General features: G+C 36.2%; 2 protein-coding genes across 4 annotated transcripts in view; both read right to left on the reverse strand.

Annotated features, from left to right (window-relative positions):
- The window catches only part of LOC143446871 (protein kinase C-like 1B), a 41,404-nt gene extending 21,325 nt beyond the window's left edge, over positions 1-20,079 (reverse strand). The window contains exons 1-5 of the mRNA XM_076946720.1: positions 19,811-20,079; positions 15,724-15,849; positions 8,281-8,332; positions 5,975-6,134; positions 5,796-5,830 (exon numbers count right to left, since the gene is read on the reverse strand). Coding sequence (XP_076802835.1) covers positions 5,796-5,830; positions 5,975-6,134; positions 8,281-8,332; positions 15,724-15,849; positions 19,811-20,017 — 580 coding nt within the window. The 5' untranslated portion in view covers positions 20,018-20,079. The remainder of the gene's footprint in view (positions 1-5,795; positions 5,831-5,974; positions 6,135-8,280; positions 8,333-15,723; positions 15,850-19,810) is intronic.
- Positions 8,357-15,709, reverse strand: LOC143446872 (general transcription factor II-I repeat domain-containing protein 2B-like). 3 transcript variants are annotated; one of them, XM_076946723.1, is made up of 2 exons: positions 13,398-15,709; positions 8,357-13,301 (listed from the first exon to the last, which is right to left on the reverse strand). In XM_076946723.1, exon 2 carries the CDS (start codon positions 13,273-13,275, stop codon positions 11,815-11,817), a length of 1,461 nt encoding a protein of 486 aa, XP_076802838.1. In that variant the 5' UTR covers positions 13,276-13,301; positions 13,398-15,709; the 3' UTR covers positions 8,357-11,814. The 3 variants fall into 3 exon arrangements, with proteins under 3 accessions (XP_076802838.1, XP_076802837.1, XP_076802836.1); XM_076946722.1 differs by having other exon boundaries at positions 8,357-10,802; positions 10,958-15,709; XM_076946721.1 differs by having other exon boundaries at positions 8,357-10,831; positions 10,958-15,709.
- Positions 20,080-22,248: the final 2,169 nt, after the last annotated feature.

A 22,248-nucleotide genomic window follows, 5' to 3' on the forward strand; every position in this document is an offset into this window, starting at 1 on the left:
TAATTAACTACGTTTGTGATTGTTTTATGTGAACAACTACTTTGTTGGTCTAATGAATGAGTTATTACTACACCAAGGTTATCTTTTCAATTACAATTTGTCAGCAATCTGATTTTGTTCAAATATTCAGAATAACTTGACCAACGATACAAGGAACTGATTAAACTTTCGAGTCGATAAACCCAGTGAGAGCCATGCCATGGATAAAAACACAGTCCCTCAACACATATGCTTACCCTGTTATATGAGACAAACAACGGAAAAGAGTCGGAGAAAAAATACATATAGACCTGTGAAACAAACAGAAGCAACGATTGCAGCTTGTACGTTTTGTGATTACCTAAGTCAGGCTTGCTCAACCGCGACGACTAAAACGTTTTTAGGATGGCAATATTTTGGGGGTAAGCAAATGTTCTGCCTGCTAATGTGGCTTTACACTACCAACAGCAACAATGAAAAATGTAAGACACTTCAGCGTTTCTCCTATTCAAAAAAATTACTGCAGCAAAGAAGTATTACAATTACTTAACATAATGCATTGTTGCGATTAAGTAAATCGTGCTTGTTTACAAGATGTACAAAACAAATAATTACAGACACCTTTGAATATAAGCTGCACCAACAAATTTTTGAATATAATTTCTTTGCACAGCATCACGAAAACAACGTAAAACTTCCACCTTCTGCCACATATTGACAATGCACGATGCCACAAATACTGCAGAAACAAGTAAGCATCATTTTCGCTTTGCTAAGAAGCTGTCTTGCTTTTCGGGCTTTGTGTGATTCCTGATGCTTCCATTGTGAGCATTTCTACTTGGTTTGGTTGATCAATTCGAGTTTGGCTTACGGCCTCCTCTTCAAAAACTTATTGAATCTTTTAAATTGCTGTAGTTTGATTATTACCAAGCTTTTGACAAACTCAACAACTTTTGAAGACTCGAAGCAATGTCTTTGTTTGAGACGTTTGTTCATTTTGCTTGGGAGTAAAAATGACGAGCATGCACTATACGGCTTTATGGGACAGGAGAAGAAGAAAACAAGACCACTTATCGGCTCCAAACTTTTAATGAGTGCGCATTGATTTTTAATGATTTGTGATTAATGATTGATTAATGATTTGTGAATGATTTCCAATGATTGATTTTTAATGATTTTTAATGAGTGCGCACACAATTTATCTGGTGTAGAATTATCTTTTTGTGGAGGAGATCAAGGTTGGATACTTTATGGACAGACCTCGTACCCTGGGGTATCCTTGGAAAAACTGCTCATGTACTTTGAGTCACAAAGCATCAAACTTACATCTCAGTCCGCCTTTATAAGTCTTCTCCACTGCTGAGTACTGTGCAGTGTGCACTTGTCTGGTTTCGCAGTACACCACATAGTCCACACACACTTATCAAATGGGCAGGAACGGTCAATATGTAAATTTAAGCACTTCTTTTTTAAAGGGCGATCTTGGGAGCGACACTCCTTTTCATAGGGGGGAGCGGAACCACAGACATGTTTCTTTTTAGGCGTTATTGGCTCACTGCTTTTTTTTGCACAAACAATGCTGCAAACGCAGAAATTGGATACAAATGTTTCAATTAAAAACAGTTTTAGGATTGCCGCAAGACTATAGTTTTATGTAGTGACTAAGAATGGCAGTCTTGGCACTAATATCACACATAGTTTTTGTTCCGAAAATTTAATGGTAAAAAATAAACAATATAACACCCAACATTATCATTGTTGTTTATTGGCAAAGCAGGTTTATATCACATGTAATTGCTTAATATTAAGTTTCATATTTGCAAAACCCACGTTTCTTTCTGATGGCAGTCACTAGATTGACCAGAAAAAAAATTGTCTTTATTGTTTTGTTTATGTTGAAGGCAAGTTGAACTGTAAGTAATGGTTATTTGTTATAGTTGTTGTTAGTTTGCAACATATGAATGCGATTGGTGCTGGAAAATGGGCCAGAGTGAAAATATTTTTTAATTGCCAACAAAACAAGAGCGCTCTTTACTTTATAGAAGAATGAAAGCACCAGCTCTGCTTCACTGCCTGTGAACAAGTGTTAAACTTTCCACCACACTGTGTCTAAATGTAAATTGTAAACTCTGCGGCTTGTGAGTGTAGCGCGCAGGAGTTAACTGGACTCCATGTCCTATCAAACTGTTTCATCTACCGCATCCTCCATGCAATACATGGCTTTCAAGTTTGGGAAAACTGTACAACCTAGTGGTTGCTCGGCTCGTGCCCTGGTATCTAATTGCAGTTGCTGAACAACATCTGGTTCACACAACAGCAAGAACTCCAACATCAAACTTTCATTCATATGATGCTAGACCACCCTAATGGTTTTTAAAATACCTTTCTATAAATACCTAGGATATACTTTCTCTCGTGTTTTTCATACCTTGCAACCATATTTTTAAGACGAATCTAAAGCAAGCATCAAACAAGAAAAATAAAAACGATGAAGCTATAATGATTACTGCTTGTGGCTAACCTGTTTAGCTGAGTCATTCTGTGCGACAGCTCAAACACACTCTTGCTGAGGTACCATATATTGGAATAGCACAAAATAGTGCTCATGTCATGACCTTAAATGACAACATAGGCATCTTATAAATTCAACAATATCGCACATAGTAAATAACCTAAATTGACTATCATTACATCCCTTTACATTAACAAAGATTTCAATACGACAACTGTAGAGCAGTAAAACAAAGAAAATCATACTGACAGAACATAAAATTGCATTTAGTGCAAAAACGCACAGGTTTATGAATAACGTGACCACTCCAGGTGGTGTGAGATTTGTCCACTGCTGTCTCTGTTCTGACAGGGCTTGTCCAGGCTGTTCTGAGACTCCTAAGTGGTGGGTGGAAAGTCACTTTTAAGAAATTCTGGATGCTGGTTCATTTCCCAAAGCTGCCTTCTTTTTAAAGTAAGTAGCACTTCTTCGTTTGTTTTAATCTGGTATGATTTTCCTCCCTCCTGTGATGTTACTTGTGTCGGTAACCACTTTAAGAACACGGACGGGATGGTTCTTGTGTAGCACCAGCAATTGTCTTGAGTGATTCTTCAGCTTGGCTACAGCTTCCTCAACATGATCTTGATACTGTTCCGTCTTGTTGTTTGTGTCATTACTTGGTAGTGCTGTCAGGATTGCTCTACCGAACATAACTTCTGCAGGACTAGGTAAAACATTATCTAACAGTTTAGCACATACATTTAGAGACCTGGGCATTGAACACCCCGCGAGCCACAGACGGCCTTTGGTAGACTCTGATCAGCCCTTGTAAGGTTACGGTAATTGGAAATGACAAATGAAAGATGTTTTCTAATTATACCTCATGCATGAACTAAAGCTGCATTGCTTTTATTTTGAAATTTTTTTTATTCACGTACATGATGCTCCAATGCCTAGCCTTGGAAACAAAACCCAACAAGACGTACTCATGAATAGATCGTTGTCAGCTGTGCAGGTCTCCTGACAACTTTAGCCTTATAGATGTCCGCTCACGATAAAAAAAGAAAGGTAGACACCGAATGTAGGGTTTTCAATAAAAAATGGATTGCTGAGTATTTGCTTAATAAAATCGGAGGTAAAGCCGTGTGTTTAGTTTGTGGGGAGCAGATCACCGTGCTTAAAAACTATAATTTTAGACGGCATTATGAGACGAAACATGCGGAGAAATAAAAAAACTTTACTGACGCTGAATGGTACCAACTAGCAGTGAACCAGGACACTTTCTTTAGAAGCCTTTTTTTCTGAATTACCGTTCAGTGATGTACAGTGACAGTTCAATATAATGTGGATTGCTTAATTTTTGAAGCACAAAGACAATATTGTGAAGTTTTTTAGGATGCTAAGAACCTCTTTCAAAGAGTATTTGAAACTCAAAATGTGTTTTGCAGTGAATGTGACAGAAAATATTCACACATATATGATGTGTTCTTAAAAAAGTGTTCTTATTTTGTTTATCTTAACTTTTTCATTGTTTAATTATATATCATACATATAACCTACTCTTACCAGCTTGTCAGAACAATAATTAATTATTATTTGATGGTTCTTATTAAGAAATACAATTAATATTATGCAGAATTGAGTTCAGCCTTTAAGCTTGGCCCTCCATAATATTTCTGCTTCTTATGTGGCCCAAAGGAAAAAATAATTGCCCACCCTTGATTTAGAGATACATCAAGAGCACAATCATTATCACAGCTTGATTTCTTTCTTCGATTTGATATAATTAATTTTTTGTTCTAAGAATCCCTTTGACTATCTTGGTTAACTTTGAGTGTGTGTTATATGCAATTTTAAACAAAATGCACCATATTTACTCAAAAATTACGGACCATTATTAGATACTATTTCACGGGGTACTCCTAACAAAGTAACAGTTTTCTTAGTAACCTTCGTAACAGCATAAGCGGAACCAGATGATACAGCTAAATCACTGATCATTGATAATATAATCACTGATAATAACAAAGTTTCTACCATTAAGTTTTGTCCAAGGACTTGTAGGTCTCTCATGCATTTTTAATGGTTCACATACTTGTTGTGGAAGCAGTTCTTGACAGTAAGTACAGTTACTACAGAGCTTTTGAACGTTCTCGTAAATATTTGGCAAGTAAACACTCTCGTTGGCAAGGTTTCTGTCTTCTCAACGCGTTGGTGGTTCAAATGGAGTTGTTCAAGAATTGACTTTCGAAGTGTCTCTGGTATTAGAACTTGTTTTCCTGTAAATTTGATGCTGTCTACGAGACAGAGATGGTCTCTGTAGAACTAAAATTATCAAGTCTATTGGAACTGACTCAATGTCTTCTGGCCATTCGTGCAAGATGGGGTCTCTGGCTATCTTCTCCTGAATTTCTTGTTGTTTTTCTGTTAAAAAATTCATCATGTTCAATTCAATGTCGTCTAACAAGGAGGAAGATTACATGTGGTAATCAACACCAATGTCTGGGAGCTCTGATGGGTTCAGTAGTCTTGACGGGGTATTCGCCAGAATTATGTCTTTATTAGGCTTACATTCGATGTAATAGTGAAAGCTTTGAACTTTCATAATTATCCTTTGAAATCGAGGCGGTGCCGTGTGAATGGGCTTCTTGAGGATGACTTCCAATGGTTTGTGGTCAGTCACACATGTAAACTGGCATCCAAATAATTTGTGATGAAAACTGTCAAGTCAGGTCTTCATTAACCTCCAATTGTGATTGGGATCAGCTTGTTCCTAAGCTGTCAGTCCTGAAGATAAGATTCTTTTCATGCTTTCATCTCCTAGGGCGATTCTAATTTTGGTGGCTTTTTTACAGGGAGGTTGACCTTAATATTGTCTTCCAGAAATAGCTCCATTCTGGCTCTAAACGTTGCGAACAACTACACTAGAGCCGTTGCCAGGCTATCGTGGGCATTTTTGAAGTAATTTTGCAGATAGTTTAGTTTAGGCTTAACTTCACTATTAAAACTATCGTTTGCTACGCTTAATTGCCAGTTGTGGCTGTAACCGCTACCACCATGTAACGATTTCTGCTTGTGGCTAGCCCAGGGATGTCCAACCTTTTATTATAGTGGGCCGCATTGTCACTTGAAATAATTCAATGCTCAATGCTGTTGCTACCTGTATCTATCTCATTATATTGACAATGGCGCCTCCGTTATACTTATGCATAAATGGTACTTAAGGTTTATTATAATAATCAATTCATTCCTGGACCAAAGAAGTATTGAATGATTTGCATCATGTGTCACAGAACCAGTAGCAATAAACACAAAAACAACATACCTTGACATTGATAACCTTGTTTGCCAACGACACCCCTGCAAAGTAACCAAATTATTAAAATGTGAAACATGTAATACTAAGGAAAATAAACGACCCTTATATACGTTGAAAATGCCAAAGCCTCTAAATTTACTAAAGTATAAGGAGTGCAACAACCATAAAAATATAAACACAAATACCAAATGAATTCTTTGCAGTGAGAACAGAAAGTAGGTTGACGCAAATAGGTTGCCAAAAACTTGTGACCCCTAACTCTGTGAATTCGACGCCGCACAGCATTTCTTCGCCCTCGTTTCCTTTCCTTTACCTTGAACTGATGACTTAAAGAACCTCTAACACCTGTAACCGAAGTTTAATTTATTTCAGATTTATTTACCATATTCATGCTATTCTTAATTTTATAATGAATGTGACTATACTTGAAGTACTATCAATTATACCTATGCTGTTGTGTAAAACCCAATGAAAGCAAAAATTAATAATAGCTGGAAACTTATCTAAACTTATTTAGGTTCTTGTTTAGATACATGATTATATAGTACACCAGCCCTAGGAAGTAATCAGCCTTGCTTAATTCCTACTTTACCTCAAACCAAGCTATGTATAAACTGCAGTTTTGCGCGGGCTGAAGTGAGGTTTCCATGCTGTGCAGTGACTACTGTATAAGTCACGTTTTGTAAAAAATTAAGAAATTTTTGAAACTATAGTGCGATTAAAAGAAACAAATTTTATAAAAATACAATGTCGTTAAAAAGAGCACAATGTTCAAGTGTTAGACAGAAAAAAGTTACTAACATCTAACCTATATTCTTAACATAGGTTGGGCATCGCAACTAAAAGGCCCAATCTTAATTTTGTTAAGACATCATGTATATGATATGTATACATATATGATGTCATTTTGAAACTTGATCAACTTAGCTTGCCCATTAAAAAATCAACGAAACTTTGGTTTATCGGATGCAGGCTCATAGGTGGCTAGCTGTGGTTAAGCATTTAACAAAAATTACCTTTTATTTAATGAATTGAACTCAGACTTCACATAATAATAAATACAGTAGAACGATGCGTGATTATAAATGAAAAAAATCATAATTAAGCAATTTGAACAAAATTGTGGCATGGAATGTTCTAAGAGCAGGGGTGGGCAAACTACGGCCCGCGGGCCGCATGTGGCCCGCGGTTCCATTTTATGCGGCCCGTCGGCACTTGCAGAAACTCCTACTCATCACTTATTGTTTTAATTAAACAGGTTACAAGACAAAATATTATTCCCTTTACGAGTGTGTTTTTCTCTTCACTTTCAGTGCGTAAACACACACACGTCAGTCGCGCATGTATTGCAACATGCTCTCAGCAACTAGCCGTACACTTCTCACGCATTGTTTGATTCAATTGTTTGATCATAAAATACAAATACGGTAGCGGCTACCGTAGGCCTTTGTGATGATGATTGCATAGCTTTAAACATAACTGAGTGTGAAATACAAAAATTGTGTTTAATATGAATATGCGTTTATTTACACACCGGGTAAATTTTCCTACTTTGTAATGAGAGTGTGCGGCCCCCCGGCTGCAACATTTTTTCAAATGTGGCCCTCAGTACAAAAAGTTTGCCCACCCCTGTTCTAAGAGGAAAATGCCCAATGGCAAGTAACACTATAATTCTGGATACTTTACTTGAAAAAATTGAGTTATCTCTTGAATTGAATTGAGTTGAGTAATTTCGTATGTAAATTTGGTTACGCTTGACTGATTCCGACCCCAGGAAATAACTGAAAAGCGTTTAATTTAAGGTGAAGATTAAGGACTAAGCTATCCAAAGAACTTAGTTTCAAGTATTTTCTTCAAACCCAAGCCAAGTTATCACAGTTTTGATAGAACTTGCTAAAAATCACCGCTCGTCATGGTTGAATGAGCATAAAAAGTGCTTTTTTTTTAAATGCAATAACTCAGCAACTGATTGTTCTTAGAAGAAAATTATTTTTCTTTCAAGCTTAAATTTAGCAAAATCTGAGACTTTGGGTTACGTGGCTAATTGATTTGACAAAGAATGACCCAATACTTGCTTTCTAGCCCCTTTAGAGTTTCCAGAAATTAAACACTTTTGCACATCCACAGTTGAACATGCTGTAATGACACTTTATTTCAGGATGCTATCAACTTCAGAAAACTACACTAAACTTTATAAAATCACTTGGAATAACTAGAAGATAAAGTCCCTTAATACATAGTTAAAATTTTGTTTCGAAAATGCACTTTGCAACAACGCCTTTACGAAAGCTAAAAAGAGCAATAGTGGCAAAAAGAGTTTTCTTATTTTTATTTACAGTACAGGCAATTACAGTAGTTAAGTAAGATTTGTAATGAAGTAGTGGTAGAAGCCACTTATCTCTGCTATACACATATTTCCAGTTTTTTTATGAACATGAAACAACATTTACTTGTTATCTTGCTGGTAAAATTACCATAAAGTTAGACTTACCATCAAGCAATTTCACTGAAACTTTTATCTTTCCTGTTGGTTCCAATTCCAACTGCAATAATGAAAAGAGTGTACATGTATACATTAAATCGAAAATTCTTATCTTTGAATAGTTTGAGTAAATAAAGCTTTCTTATGGTACCAAATCAATACAATAGGTGCAGCTCCCCAATTTTATAAACAGCCAAGGAAAAAAAAATGATTTCTTAAAAAACGTTAAATTGCCCCATCATGGGTAAAATCATGTTATGGCTAGACCAGGAGAAGGGATCTATAACATCAAGAGTCAATCGGTTGTGATTCCCACCAAGTTCCCAACAGCATTGTGGGAAGTTGCAAACCCTATTTCATCAAGTTATAAAGAAGATAACACCACATATGGAGGTTCCATATTGAGGTTTCTCACATATATATATACCGCAGAAGTTTTATTTGATTTGGTTTTGGATGAAAATATGTATCTATGCTTATAGTGTATTGGATCAAGGGCTAAGGAGAAATGTGTTCAACATGTCGATAGCAGAAGGCAGAAATTCATGCATCGATAAGAAACAATAAGTCATTCTGATTATACCAAATGGTTGCATGTTTCGGATAAATTTGTTCCTCTTCAGCGAAAATTTACACAAATAAATGGTGGAAATTGTTGTCTAACAAACAATGATCTTGATCTCAACATTGTTGTCTACATGTTGTCCATGTAGTGAAGTGGCGAGGACAAAATAATTCTCCCCAACGGCAAGTTCTAAAAGGCGGCAGATGAAAAAAGAAATGCCCAATTAGAATAGACTCTTTCCGAGTTGCTGTCTTGGTGGTAAGATTTTTCGATCGTATAAGCTGAACAATGTTGACCCACTTTGGCTCTTAACAAGCGATCTGGCTGTTTGATTGTAAGGATTTGGTTCAGGTGAGTTACACATGAATTCCTTTACACTATAAAAAACAATTTTGAAAATATGTTGCCTAATTTTTTTTACAGTGGTTTGAACCCTACGCACTGGATATAATTTTGATTTGAATTACTTAACCAGTGCAGCGATAAAAGCAACTAAATCTTGCTGATTTAGATTGTTTTTCTGTCCACTGAGTGCGCAGCAGAAAGGAAATTATTAAATCATTTTAACATCAAGCAACAAGAAAATTCAATTTGGGAAGTAAATGACGAAATATTTGGGGCCAAATTGTAACTCAGCATTTTATTCTGGCAAATGCAAATATGCACAAGGAGGTGAGAAAAAATAAGCACTGAGGAAAGTAATGATAATGAAGTAACGTAAGTAATGAAAGTAACGCATATAGGTCCACTTTTGGGCGTGTCCAAATCATCTGCAAAATTAACTATGGGCTTATATGCCAAGTATAAAATGTTGCCAAAAAAATTTCACTCTGACTGCATCAAAACATTTCTGCCAATATTATGGACTTGTGTTCTTCACGAATCAAAGCCAAATAACACATCAGGACAGATTTCGATTGGGGTTATGTTATTGCGCTTTTACCTTTCCACATGATTTCACTTGGCCGTCCTGGTCGTGATTCATTTGTGAGTAAAGGCAGATGACATAAATGTTTTCATTAACTATAGAAGTGAAAAAATGCATGCATCAGTTAAACAATTAAAAAAAACATCGCTAAATATTAAAATAATAAAAATCCATGAAATTCTTGCTCGTAGTCAGAGGCAAAGTTTGCTGCTAAATCATCTAATGCATTGTCTGCAATTGTGTCATCATACAGGTTGAGATGATCGCACACATATTCTTCGTGACCAAGAAGGTAATCTTCTTGCTCGTCAAGTGCACTTGAAACGCCGCATTTCTTGAAGGAGTGGATTACAATATTAACATGGATGCTTTTCCAGGCTTGCAACACCCATTCGCACAAAATGGTTATGTGGTGGAGCTTTTAAGGCACCAGACTTCGTAAATGCCTTCTCGCCATTCATCATCAACTCGGCCCAGATTTTCTTTAAACAGTCCATGAAAATTTTGTTAAGACTGATATCGAGTGGCTGCAAGATTGATATCGAGTGGCATTGTTTTGTAGACTTGGTAGTATGTGCCTAAAACATATTCCACACCAATATACTGCATAGAATACGCAGTGCGCCTTGCCTAATTTTCCAGTCTCGGTTAATCCAGAGTTTTACGCCATCTTCACCTATCCAACCTTTCACATGGCAGTGTACAAAAACACCAGTTGGAAACTTGAGAGAAGGCAATGTTTATCGTTTAGAGATAACTGGCTTGAGTTTTGTCCCATTAGCCATGCAACTTAAAACAACAGTAAACCTGGTTTTCTCATGATCCGACGCTTTTTAAAAAGATTGTTTTAGCTCCACGGCTTTCCACAGTTTTGGTAGAGGCCATATTGAACCAAACAGGTGTTTCATCCATATTTCCGAATTGGCTCAGCATATAGTTGTGTTTGCAATCTTTTCAACTCGCTTTTCTGGAAGTGTTTGGGAAACTTTCATTCTTTCGTTCCATAAAGCAGCTACACCAGCTTGAAGTCCTAGCTTTCTGTATTACAGTTCTGGTAATAATATTTCCTAAATACAATACGTTGGCGTTAACAATGAAAGAATGGCAATGATTGCAACCTTTATGGCATCCAGAGTACCAAATTTGCTTATACTGCATTTTATTTTTATACAGTAATAAATAACAAGACTTACCGTTTTCTCAGTTCTCAAGAATCCATTTCTCGACATGATTTTCTACCATCGTGGTAACCCAAACGTTAATGCACATTTACATTTTCGCATCACTCTAAGCATATGCTCTTGGTTAATCCAGTTGCTAACTTGGTTGCTATCCACTGCTAACTCTTTAGATGCCACAAAGTTATTATTTTTTCTGACAAACTTTTAACTTAAAGCTAGTGCCACATTTTTATCGAACAACGGCAATTTATAATGAGAATTTGCAACACAGTAGAAAATGTAATGCATTGTAAAGAACTCTGTTACACTGCTTCTAAAAGCGTATGAGTGGGAAAAGAAAAAAATAGATAAGTTGCAACAAACAGTCAGCCAAGCAAGCAATTTTGCAGAAAGTTGTGTTGCCGTTGATTACGGTTATGTTATAGGATGTATTTTGTTTAAAAGCACAATGCATTGTTATGAAGTTGTAGTGTCGCGGCGGTGAACAAACATCTTGAGACTTCTTAGTGTGAGGTACTATTTTTTTTATTGTAGTCTAATACAAAAGCGCGACATGGGCTTATATGCTGAGTGTAGGCTAAAAGCAGTATTTTGGACCTGAAAACTGGTAGTGGGCTTATACGCTGGGTGGGCCTATATGCTGGCATATGCGGTAATATAGTCTATACTCTATACCAGGGGTCGGGAACCTTTTGGCTAAAGTGAGCCATAAAAGCTACATATTTTTAATTGTATTTCCATGAGAGCCATATGATATTTTTTTAAACTTAAGGCAATTAACATGTACATTTTAAAGCAAAACCAACAATTGTAGACAACAGCAAAAGTGTCAATTTACTCTTTATTCTTCAGTAACACGCTTTTTATAGTTAATGCGTCTTCTGGTGTTGCATGGTATTACTGATGGCTTTGTAGTCTGGTTGATACTTGGTGAGGTTAAGCTTCATACAAGCGTTAAGACTTCCATCAGTTAAACGAGATCGTAGGTTGGTCTTGATGTTTTTTAAGTGCGAGAACGACTGCTCACATGCGTACGTGGAGCCAAACATGGTCATTACAGCAGTACACACTCTCTGCAGTGTGTGATACGTGACAGGCAGCTCATTCCAGACTTTGACAATCAACTGGTCTACGGGTTGAAGTTTTTTCATTTCTGTCCACTTGTGGTTGCTAGCAAGCTCTGCTTGCTGTCGTGCAAGTTTTTCCAAATCATCATTCAGTGACTTGAACTTGTTCACCCAAATCTCGGAAGCTTTCAGATCAGCAACTTCTAACTCAAAATCTCTGACGGAAACACCAGGGATGTAACTCAAGTCGACTTCGTCCACAGCACAATCATGCGGATGAGTGATGAACTTAAAAAGAGAAGTGCGCTCCCGAAATTCTTCAAAGCGTTCTTTGAATGACTGCAGAAGATTAGTTGTGAAGCCAACCAGCTGCTGGATATTAAATTGTTGAGTAGGGTTGCTTACTATGAATGCATCTTTAAATGCTTTCAATGTTTCAAAATGTAACAGACGACCTGTTTCAATATCCGTAATAAATAACTCAAGCTTTTTTTCAAATGCAAACACTGCTTGTTGAAGAGATAATATTGTATTTCCAGTGCCTTGCATTTTCATATTTAACTGGTTTAAATGTCCAGTCATGTCCATGAGATAGTAAAACTTCCGGAGCCAGTCATTGTTAGTTAGCTCAGGATGCTTAACGTTATTCATTTCAAGAAAAGTCCGTATTTCTCTCAGGCAAGCTGCAAAACGGTTGAGCACCTTCCCTCTTGACAACCAACGCACATTGCTGTGCAAAAGCAGACCGGGATAACTATTCCCAACTTCATCCAGCAATGCTTTAAATTGGCGATGCTTTAAAGCTCGGGCAATGATGAAGTTGACCACCGAAATGACCACACCCATCACTTCACCAAATTGTTTGCCACACGTTTGAGCACAGAGTGCTTCCTGGTGCAGAATGCAATGATAACTTAGGATGGGTCTATTTTCATGTTCGCGAAGAAGCGCTACAAATCCTTTGTGTTTCCCCACCATACAGGGAGCACCATCAGTACACACTGAAATAAGTTTATCCAATGGTAGATTTTTTTCTTTAGCGAACTCAAGGAAAGACCTTAGTAAATCCTCCCCTCTTGTTTTTCCTTTCATTGGTAAGACAGTAAGACTTTCCTCGCGCACTATGTCACCCATAACGTACCTTGCAATTACACTGAACTGGGATAAATGGCTTACATCTGTCGACTCATCCAAAGCGAGGGAATAGTATGCCGCTACATTTATGTCCTTCAATTGTGTTTCCTCCACTTTATTTGCCATCATGATGGTACGATCGTGAACAGTTCTTGCTGAAAGAGGCATGTCTTTTATTCTTTTGATTATTTTATCTTTATTTTTAAAGTCTTCAAATAGTTCATTAGCCACATCAAGCATAAATTTTTTACCATACTCGCCATCTGTGAATGGCTTTCCGTTCCTCACTATTGCTAAAGAACCAGCAAAGCTAGCCGAATTGCAGTCACCTTCAATTCAATGACAAAGGCAAATTCCTCTGTCCATTCTTGCTGAAATGTACGATACTCATTATCTTTCTTTCTTTTAGACATCTCAGCAGTGCTCTAAAAATTAGCTTTGCCTATACAAAAAAGGGTGGGATCTTCTTATTCTTTACCTCACAACGACTTGTCTCAGCTACCACAAGGATAATGATTCCTACTATTATAATAGTCTACTCATCTACTGCAATAGCAAAACTCTGTTCAATAAAATAATCTCTCAAAAAACAACTCGATTTACTGAAATACTTTGCTAAAGAAGTTCAAGGTTTCAAGTTACCGAAATATGGCTGACAATCTGGCATTAGCGCAATTGTTACGAATCCATCTATTGTTTTGCATAATTGTTACGAAAGGATTGTTACGTTATGGAAAGTTACAAAAAAAGTTGCAGCAATATTGATAATTAAGATGCTAATTAAGAAGTGCCAGCTTAGATTATATATATCGGAGAGCCAGATGCCATCATCAAAAGAGCCATATATGGCTCGCGAGCCATAGGTTACCGACCTCTGCTCTATACAGTTAAGTTCAATCATCTAGCACAGGGGCTCTCAACCTTTTATAGCCATTGCTCACTTCTCAAAATTCTTCAGAGATGGGTTATGGAATTGTTAATTATTAATGGAAAGCCCGCTGATCTAGTATCTGCTTGTCCCCAGTTGCATGCATACTTTTGGAATCCATGCCAATCGGTCCCCCAAACTTTTTCCTGCATATTGTGATGGTGAAATCAGTACACCGTTGATTTACTGTTTCTGCAATTTGGTTATCAACAATTACATAACGCTGGCAGGAGGTTAATTATGTAAAAACAAAAATTGCTTCATAAAAGAAACTATGTGTTAACGAAAAGAGTAAATTGTGAGAAATAATGGAGAAAACGTTGACTTCTACTATAACAAGAGGAGTTAAACATGAATTTAATATGGTTAGTATCAAACCAAATTGTTCAATGGGGATGATCTGGATTCATTAACAATTGGTTGTAAACGAATGCTCATAAAAATTTTGAAATTACATGAGGTGCTTCTACCATATATACAGAAATAGATAAGATCGTACAATCTATTGCCTCTGACTGGTGGAGACGAAGAGTGCCCTTACGGAACACTCCATCTCCATATGCTGATGTTTCGATTTTAAAATATTCGTAGCAATTATGCAGAAAATTTCAAATAAAAACAATACTTCGCCCATTTGTGCAAAATTCTTAATTTAATAAACAGTTTGATTCCAAGAGAAATTCTTGAACGTTTAATAAAACAAGTAGTATTTAAGTTGAACTTCAGCAACACTTACTTAGCAACAAATTTCCAACCTGTCTATAAGCTCATAATCAAAACCTTTCAATTATATGAAGAAAATTGTTTTCTGAGACTTTGACAGGACAGTTTTCCTTTGCATTCAATGCCCCATATTGAAAATTAAATTGAATATGGAATATGAACAACTGATAAGACGGTATATTAAAAAAGATGCTGTAAACATATTAAAACCTTTTGAAATCAGGATCAGTCCAAAATTAAACTCATGTTAAGTGATCCATTTTGTTTTTAGACTAAGATCCGGCTAGCACAGGGGTGGGCAAACTACGGCCCGCGGGCCGCATGCGGCCCGCGGTTCCATTTTCTGCGGCCCGCCGGCACGTGCAGAAACTCCTACTCATCACTTATTGTTTCAACTAAACAGGTTACCTGACAAAATATTATTCCCTTTACGAGTGTGTTTTTCTCTTCACTTTCAGTGCGTAAACACACACACATCAGTCGCGCATGTATTGCAACATACACTTCTCACGCATTGCTTGATTCAATTGTTTGATCATAAAATACAATTACGGTAGCGGCTACCGTAGGCCTACCGTAACCGTAAAACTGTGAACAGTTGCACAAGTCTCATTAAATTTTGTGATGATGATTGCATAGATTTAAACGTAACTGAGTGTGGAATACAAAAATTGTGTTTAATATGAATATGCGTTTATTTACACACCGGGTAAATTTTCCTACTTTGTAATGAGAATGTGCGGCCCGCCGGCTGCAACATTTTTTCAAATGTGGCCCTCAGTACAAAAAGTTTGCCCACCCCTGGGCTAGCACATTACACAGGCAATTTATCTCCAAGCCAACATGAAATAGTTTAAACATTTTAAGTTAGTAAGAAATAAAGACAAAAACACATTTGATTAGATATTAAGTATAATCACACCCACCCATAAGTCTTCAGCACCACCTTCATTATAAATGTGATGGAAATTGAGTTGACAGTCTGCAACAAAATCATCCTCAACAGAAGCACTATGAAATACTCTAAAGGTAAATCCATCACCGTTCTGAACCTTTAAAACAAAAATTTGATAATTCAGTAAACTCTTTTTTTGAGGCAAAAGAAAACAAAGTTTTGAAAATTTAATTAACTAATTATACATCAGAATCCCAAATTGGTAAGTATATTATATGTACCTCGTAAGCAGAAATAAATATACTGTATATTTATCCTAGAAAACACATGATGACAAGAGTACACAAAATAAATGGTGGTGTTGATATAATTTTGCACATAGTGTATTTGTAAAGACATTTTGTCTCCAAAATTGCCAAGATGAATCTTATTTGACAAATAAGGCATATTGAGCATGACTGCTTACCCTAATCATGACATGTGAGCAGGTTATGATCACTGCTTTGACACAATGACCCCAAGGTGAGAAGCCATGGTCTAGCTGACCATGTTTTAGTGCTTTTCCATAATTGCCGCGCATGATGCACCTACCATAGGGTTTGGATTAGCCTTGGGAGTAGCTATTTTCATAAATGCTTTGTGTCACTATGGAGTAGTTTGTAAAAATATTGGCTGGAGATTGGGTGCTATAAAACATTGGGTGCTTTATTTTCTGCGCTGTTGTCATACTATAGACCTACTGTTATTCATTCCTATCAGACAAGTATTGATAACTGTGCCTCCTATAACTTAGCAAACAAAATACGAAAATAGTTTCAAGCTGAAAATGGCAGACTTTACTAGAAGCCCTAATAATCAAACAGCTTCAAAAAAGTATGGAGCTGACAGAAAAACCAATTCAAATTGGATCTAAACACAATCAAACAAAACCTAACAGTCAATGCTGAAGAAGTCCCAAGGTGCAATAAGTTCAGAAATTCTGCAAGGGCCATTGCTTAAAAAATGTATGGAAGAACAAGCCAAAAAATAGACATAAAGGTAAATTTTACATTATATATTTTACAACTTTACTGAGTAATCAATAAAAGTGAAGCATGTTTAGGGGTGTGTTACGCTAAATTACTTTCTGCTTAAGCAACCAACGCAGACTTAGCTTTCAACCGAGGATCACAAAACTTTTTTGTTACAGTAAATGGAATAATTCACTTACACCGCCACCGTTCATGTTACTTTGACCAAAATAATTCGCAGAAGTAGTCAAACCTTTAACCTTTTTTATTTGAGCAATTTTTTGAAGTAAATAAATACCTTAAGCGTGGGTAAGACTCTACCGTTTTTAAAGTGATTGACGACTTTCTTACGTTACAATCAGCAATGCAAAATCCCGTGGAGCGGCTGTTAATCCAATTTGGGCAAAAGCAAAAAGATATTTCGGTTATCTGTGCTACGTAATATTTTACTTTACAACTTTCGTTGTACTGTACTGATACGATTCATGTTATACAACCTTTATGTGTTTTCGTAAATTGTGTTTGCTAATAACGTGTACACGCCTCTGGTAGTAATTAGCGTTTCTCTGTTTGGTATATATCCATTGCACAAGAAATGTGTCTGAGTGGTGTGAGTTCGAGATTGATTTTTAGTTTTTCCTTGTTGATGATAATACTGTGTAACAGTCTTCTGAATTAGTAAAAATACAACGGTGGTGGCAGCGAGTTTCGTTAAAAAAAAGAAATTAGCCATGGATGAAAACCTGCAAGCGATATTAATAGCAATGAGAGAACAGCAAGAGAGCTTCGTATCTGCGTTTAACAGTATGCAACAGATAAAACCTGTAGAAAAAGACACAACTGTTCCAGTGTTTGATGCCTTTAACAAAGCAAAAGAAAAATGGCACAACTACTTGCAGAAGTTCAAGCATAACATGAACATTTACAACGTCATGTCTGAAGATAAAGAGAAAACTTGTTTGCTAGCATGGGTTGGTTCGAAAATTTGTTTGGTGACGAACACGTTGCAGATAAGTTCCTTTGCAGAAGAAACTAGACAACTATATTTGCACTTCAAGGATACTGTCCATGTTCAAGCCGCAAGATTTGCATTTTATAACTGTCTTATGCAACCAGGACAGTCATACGCAGATTGGACAGCGACACGCCCAGGGATCGCCAGAGATTGCAGATTTGCTTGCAAAAGTGATCAATACAATCATTTTAGCTCCGTTGTTGAACAAATTAGAGACATTATCATCCAACACACTCCTCACGCTGACGTTCGATTTCAATGTTTGTTGGATCCGAATACTTCCTTGCAAGACATCCTCAAGAAAACCAAAACCTACGTTAGAATAATGCATACGGATCAAGTGTTGAAAGGCGAAGGACCTTGTGACCCTATCGCTTAAAATTGAATGTCTGCAACATAGAACACAAGGAAGAAGCCAAAGGAGCCTTCTCCAACTTTCTTGAAAAGAAAACGAGAAGAATTGAAATATTGTCCAAATGGTCTCTCAAAGCATTCAAAGAAGGATTGTCCTTCCAAAGACTATTCCTGTTACAAATGTGGGAAGAAAGGGCATCTGAAAGCGATATGTTGGATGATAGTAACCATGCAAGAAAAGATTCGACAAGTTAGCGAAGATAGTCAAGTTCAAGCTTTTCGAAGATTATTATTTACGATGTTGCTGAACGTGATGGTTACTACTCCGCACAAGCTTTTAAATCATTACAAAATTAAAATTGATTAACCGTGACTGCAATTAATGCATCGCAGCGAAGGAACACAGACGACAAGTGTATGTGCAACGGCACAGACGTGCGTCATAAGAGAAATAAAAGCAAAGGCAAAGGACATTACTGAAAAAGCCAACCATGGAATCTTTGCACATCCCTATTTGTTAAGCTTTAAAGCTATAATGTGTAAATCTTTGTAATGAATAACAATGTGTAAATCGTTCAACCTTTGGCCTTTGAGAATTGAAGCATCACAATAACGAGTGATGGTAAAAACATCATAAAAATATTTTTGGCGATGTTTGAAAATTTTTTAACAGCTTTTACACAATATCAAACAAAAATGTTATATAGTTGTAGTATCGACTTCTGATTAATAAAAGTAAACTAAACGATGACTAAACTTCTGATTAATAAAAATTTTTGACTCTTGTTATTTTACCGTATTGATGCGTTGTATTTTACCGCCATAATGTAGCTTAATCTGTTGTTAACGATGGGCAGCCAGTTTAGCAGTAGACCAAAGCATAAAAGCTGCTTTCAAAAATTACTCCAAAGATATTGAATTATTAGATAAAGCCAAATGTTTATTTCCCATACATAATTAAAGCTACATACAGGCCTAATTAATTCGACAACGAAAGAATAATTTGCTTTTAAGATTTTTGCGAAGTAAGTTGCCATGTTCTCAGATACATCGGCAAATTGTCTTTGATAGCGTCTTAGTGGGTCACTTTATAAAAGGCATTGTGATAATGCATTACATGAATACATAACAATGATAACGAAAAATCAACTCCTATGAGCATTAAGCCTACGAGGTAATAAACAAGGATAGCTTTAATTTAACAGAGTGACTTATTAATTTATGAACTAGTTAAGTGGCGAGAATAGTCAGAAAGTACAGTTGTACGTTATCATATTTAGGTGTGGATCGTTTGTCCCGTATATTCGGCACATGCCTCATGAAACAAATCGAGTGAGTCGTTTTTTTTTAACATCTATACTCACCACGTCTATCTGCGAATCAGTATCGCTCTATTGATGTTTTTGGTCCGCAATAAAAATGCAGCGCAAATTTCTAATTACACGAAAAGTAGTTGCTGTTATTTAAAACTGTTATTCTTTAACAAGTATAGGTAGGTACTACCTTTCACCAGCATGACTTTTTGCAAGTTGATGCACAAGCAAATATGTAATTGGAAAGCTTCCAAAAAAGTGTGCCTAATTAGGGTGTTTCACCATAATCATGGTGCATCCCGTTTGCATGCTAAATTTTTTTTATCTACGATTTTGAAGTCCCAGCATATGTATTATATTTACAACATTTATTTAAAAGAAGTCATCAATTTAACTACCAGTACAATCTATGCCAGCAGGACAAACCTCATCTGCAAATTCTTCATTCCAAACTGGTGACAGCGTTTTGGGCCTTACACTAGTCTTTCCAATTACATGTCCATCAATGCTAACCTCCACATATGTATCCAAAGTTGATACATTTATCCCAGGCAGCCTTTTACTAAACGCAGTTGGTTTTAAGTCAACGGCTTCTATGACACGTACTTGTGCTGTGCCAGTGAAGTGAGACATCCTAAAATTTAACAATTACATAGGACAAAGCACCTTTGTCACTGTAAAAATAACGAGGTTTTAGAAAAACATTGCAAAAATTGCTTTCTTATTATAAATAAAAATTCAGTGTTAAAATAAATCTCCATAAGAAAAATTATATAGAAAGATTGCTTTACTATAATAAACTTTTCAGTTTTTTCATTTGCTTTTTATTTTTAATTCTTCAATGCAGGCAGCAAAAAATTACGATACTTTAACGGAAATTTTAAAAACAGTCTAAAATGACAAGGATTACTAGCCTGTTATAAATGCACATTGTGAAATACAATAAGGTTGTGTTACTATAACAAGGATCGCAGACAGCTAGGTGATACAGCTAAAGTGTAGTTATAGCATATTAAGTTTACCATATAAACCAGTTGACAAAGTTCTTAAAATATCTAACTACTTATACAAATTATTCTGGTCATAGCAGCAAGAATGATAGCGAGTTAAGCAAATGGACGAGTTAGGCAAAGACGACTTAGCCAAACTTGATACTACAGAAAACAATAGGCTTCCCACCAGGACCAAGCAATAGGTGGTGACTTAGGTGAGCTGATGGCTTAGTGAGGTGACTTGGGTAAATTGTAGAAGTTTTTAAACCCTTGCTTTACAGTTGCAGGGAGGAGCTATGTGGTAAGGCAATAAGTTTTCAGTAAGTAAGCAATTTTAAGCTGTTGCCAGAAATGACAATATAGGGTTTTCCCCTACAATTTCACGACTGTCGGACAATAACTTATAAACAAGTAAAGATATGACAAAGCTTGGCGAGAGAAAGACAAGAGCAAGTGATCACGGATTGATCATGCACTTTAGACGAATACCTTGCGTGGTTTATCAGTGGCGTTCACTTTTCACAAAACTATCAGAGGTATTGTTATTTGTGACCTGGCAACAATGAATTATCATCGTAACACAATTGCTTTAAAAACTAATTTTTACGATTAATATGACGAAGATGTTTTGGAGCTTTAAATTGCCCGTAAGAAATGCTAGTTTTATAGATAACTATTGCGAATTCTACTCAAGTCAGTTAGGTTTTTGCTGCATGAATTTATACTTTCTCAATTGTTGCTATGTTTATGTCTTTAATTCAACTTTTGTGCAAAGCAAAGAGTTTTTGATAAAGAGAATCATGACCACAAGAAAAACTGATGAATTTGCCTAGATAAAATCTATTAGAAGAAGGTAAATTTATAGTGGTAAATAGCGATTTATTCCGCCCGAAATTAAAGCTAATACATATAAAGTGCTCCAAAAGTGAATTTCAAATTGGTCTCGGGTAGACAATTGCCCGAAATATAGACTGGGTTGTATTCACAGGTACCATCAGTGATACATGAACCATATTGGAAAGTATGTTTTGTCTGCAAAAAATAAAACATCCTCGGAATGCTTGCTGCAGCATATAAATATATAATGGCTTCAAACGAGTAAAAATAATGTAATCAATCAATAATGAATAATGTTTAGTACGGCCACTAAACCTAACATAAATAATGGCAGCTGAACCAAGGTTTACCTATAGAATCTTCGACTAGGCTGTAGTTTGTTAAATGAAAAAAATTCTATTACCCAAGTTAGCAGTGGTTTTAAACTTCTTTGTAGCCTAGTCCCTAGCGTACTAGTAGGCGTAATCAACCTAGAAAATAAAAATGAATAACTTTACATTACTTTTTTCGTTTTAGTAGGCCTAGGCCTATATGATAATGAGTGTCAGGATGGAAACAAAATTTTAAAAAATCAGCGTTCTAGCTCAAATAGATTTTAAGATATAGCCTAGACAACTGAAATTTGTTTATTTTTTCCACAAGAGGAAATTCTTTTTTCCTTTTTTTGCTTCCAACATCCACAACTTCCAGAGCAAGATGCTAAAAACACGCAAGATTTAATTGTTGTTTTATGCCTTCATTATCAATATAAAATTAATTTTATCAGAACAGGGTTTCCAATTGAAAATTCCTGGTTTAAAGCTAAGTGTGTGTACAATGTACACTGTACATTGTATACACACTTAGCATTAAAGCATACAATGTATTATAAAGGCATCGATCTGAGAGAGGGATCTGTGATAAATTTTTTATTTTTATGTTTAATGTAAAAATCTTCTCATATATTTCAGCTTTAACGGTCAATATGAAACCTAGGCATGATGTGAAGTATTTTTATAGCCACATGTAAACAGACACCCCATCGTCTACTTTCCG

The sequence above is a fragment of the Clavelina lepadiformis genome, chromosome 2 (assembly GCF_947623445.1).
Source record: "Clavelina lepadiformis chromosome 2, kaClaLepa1.1, whole genome shotgun sequence".
Lineage (NCBI taxonomy): Eukaryota > Metazoa > Chordata > Ascidiacea > Aplousobranchia > Clavelinidae > Clavelina > Clavelina lepadiformis.

What these genes read in the sequence shown, in the direction of transcription:
- LOC143446872 (XM_076946722.1), bottom strand. Translation starts at nt 13,386, where the DNA reads ATGCTTGATGTGGCTAATGAACTATTTGAAGACTTTAAAAATAAAGAT.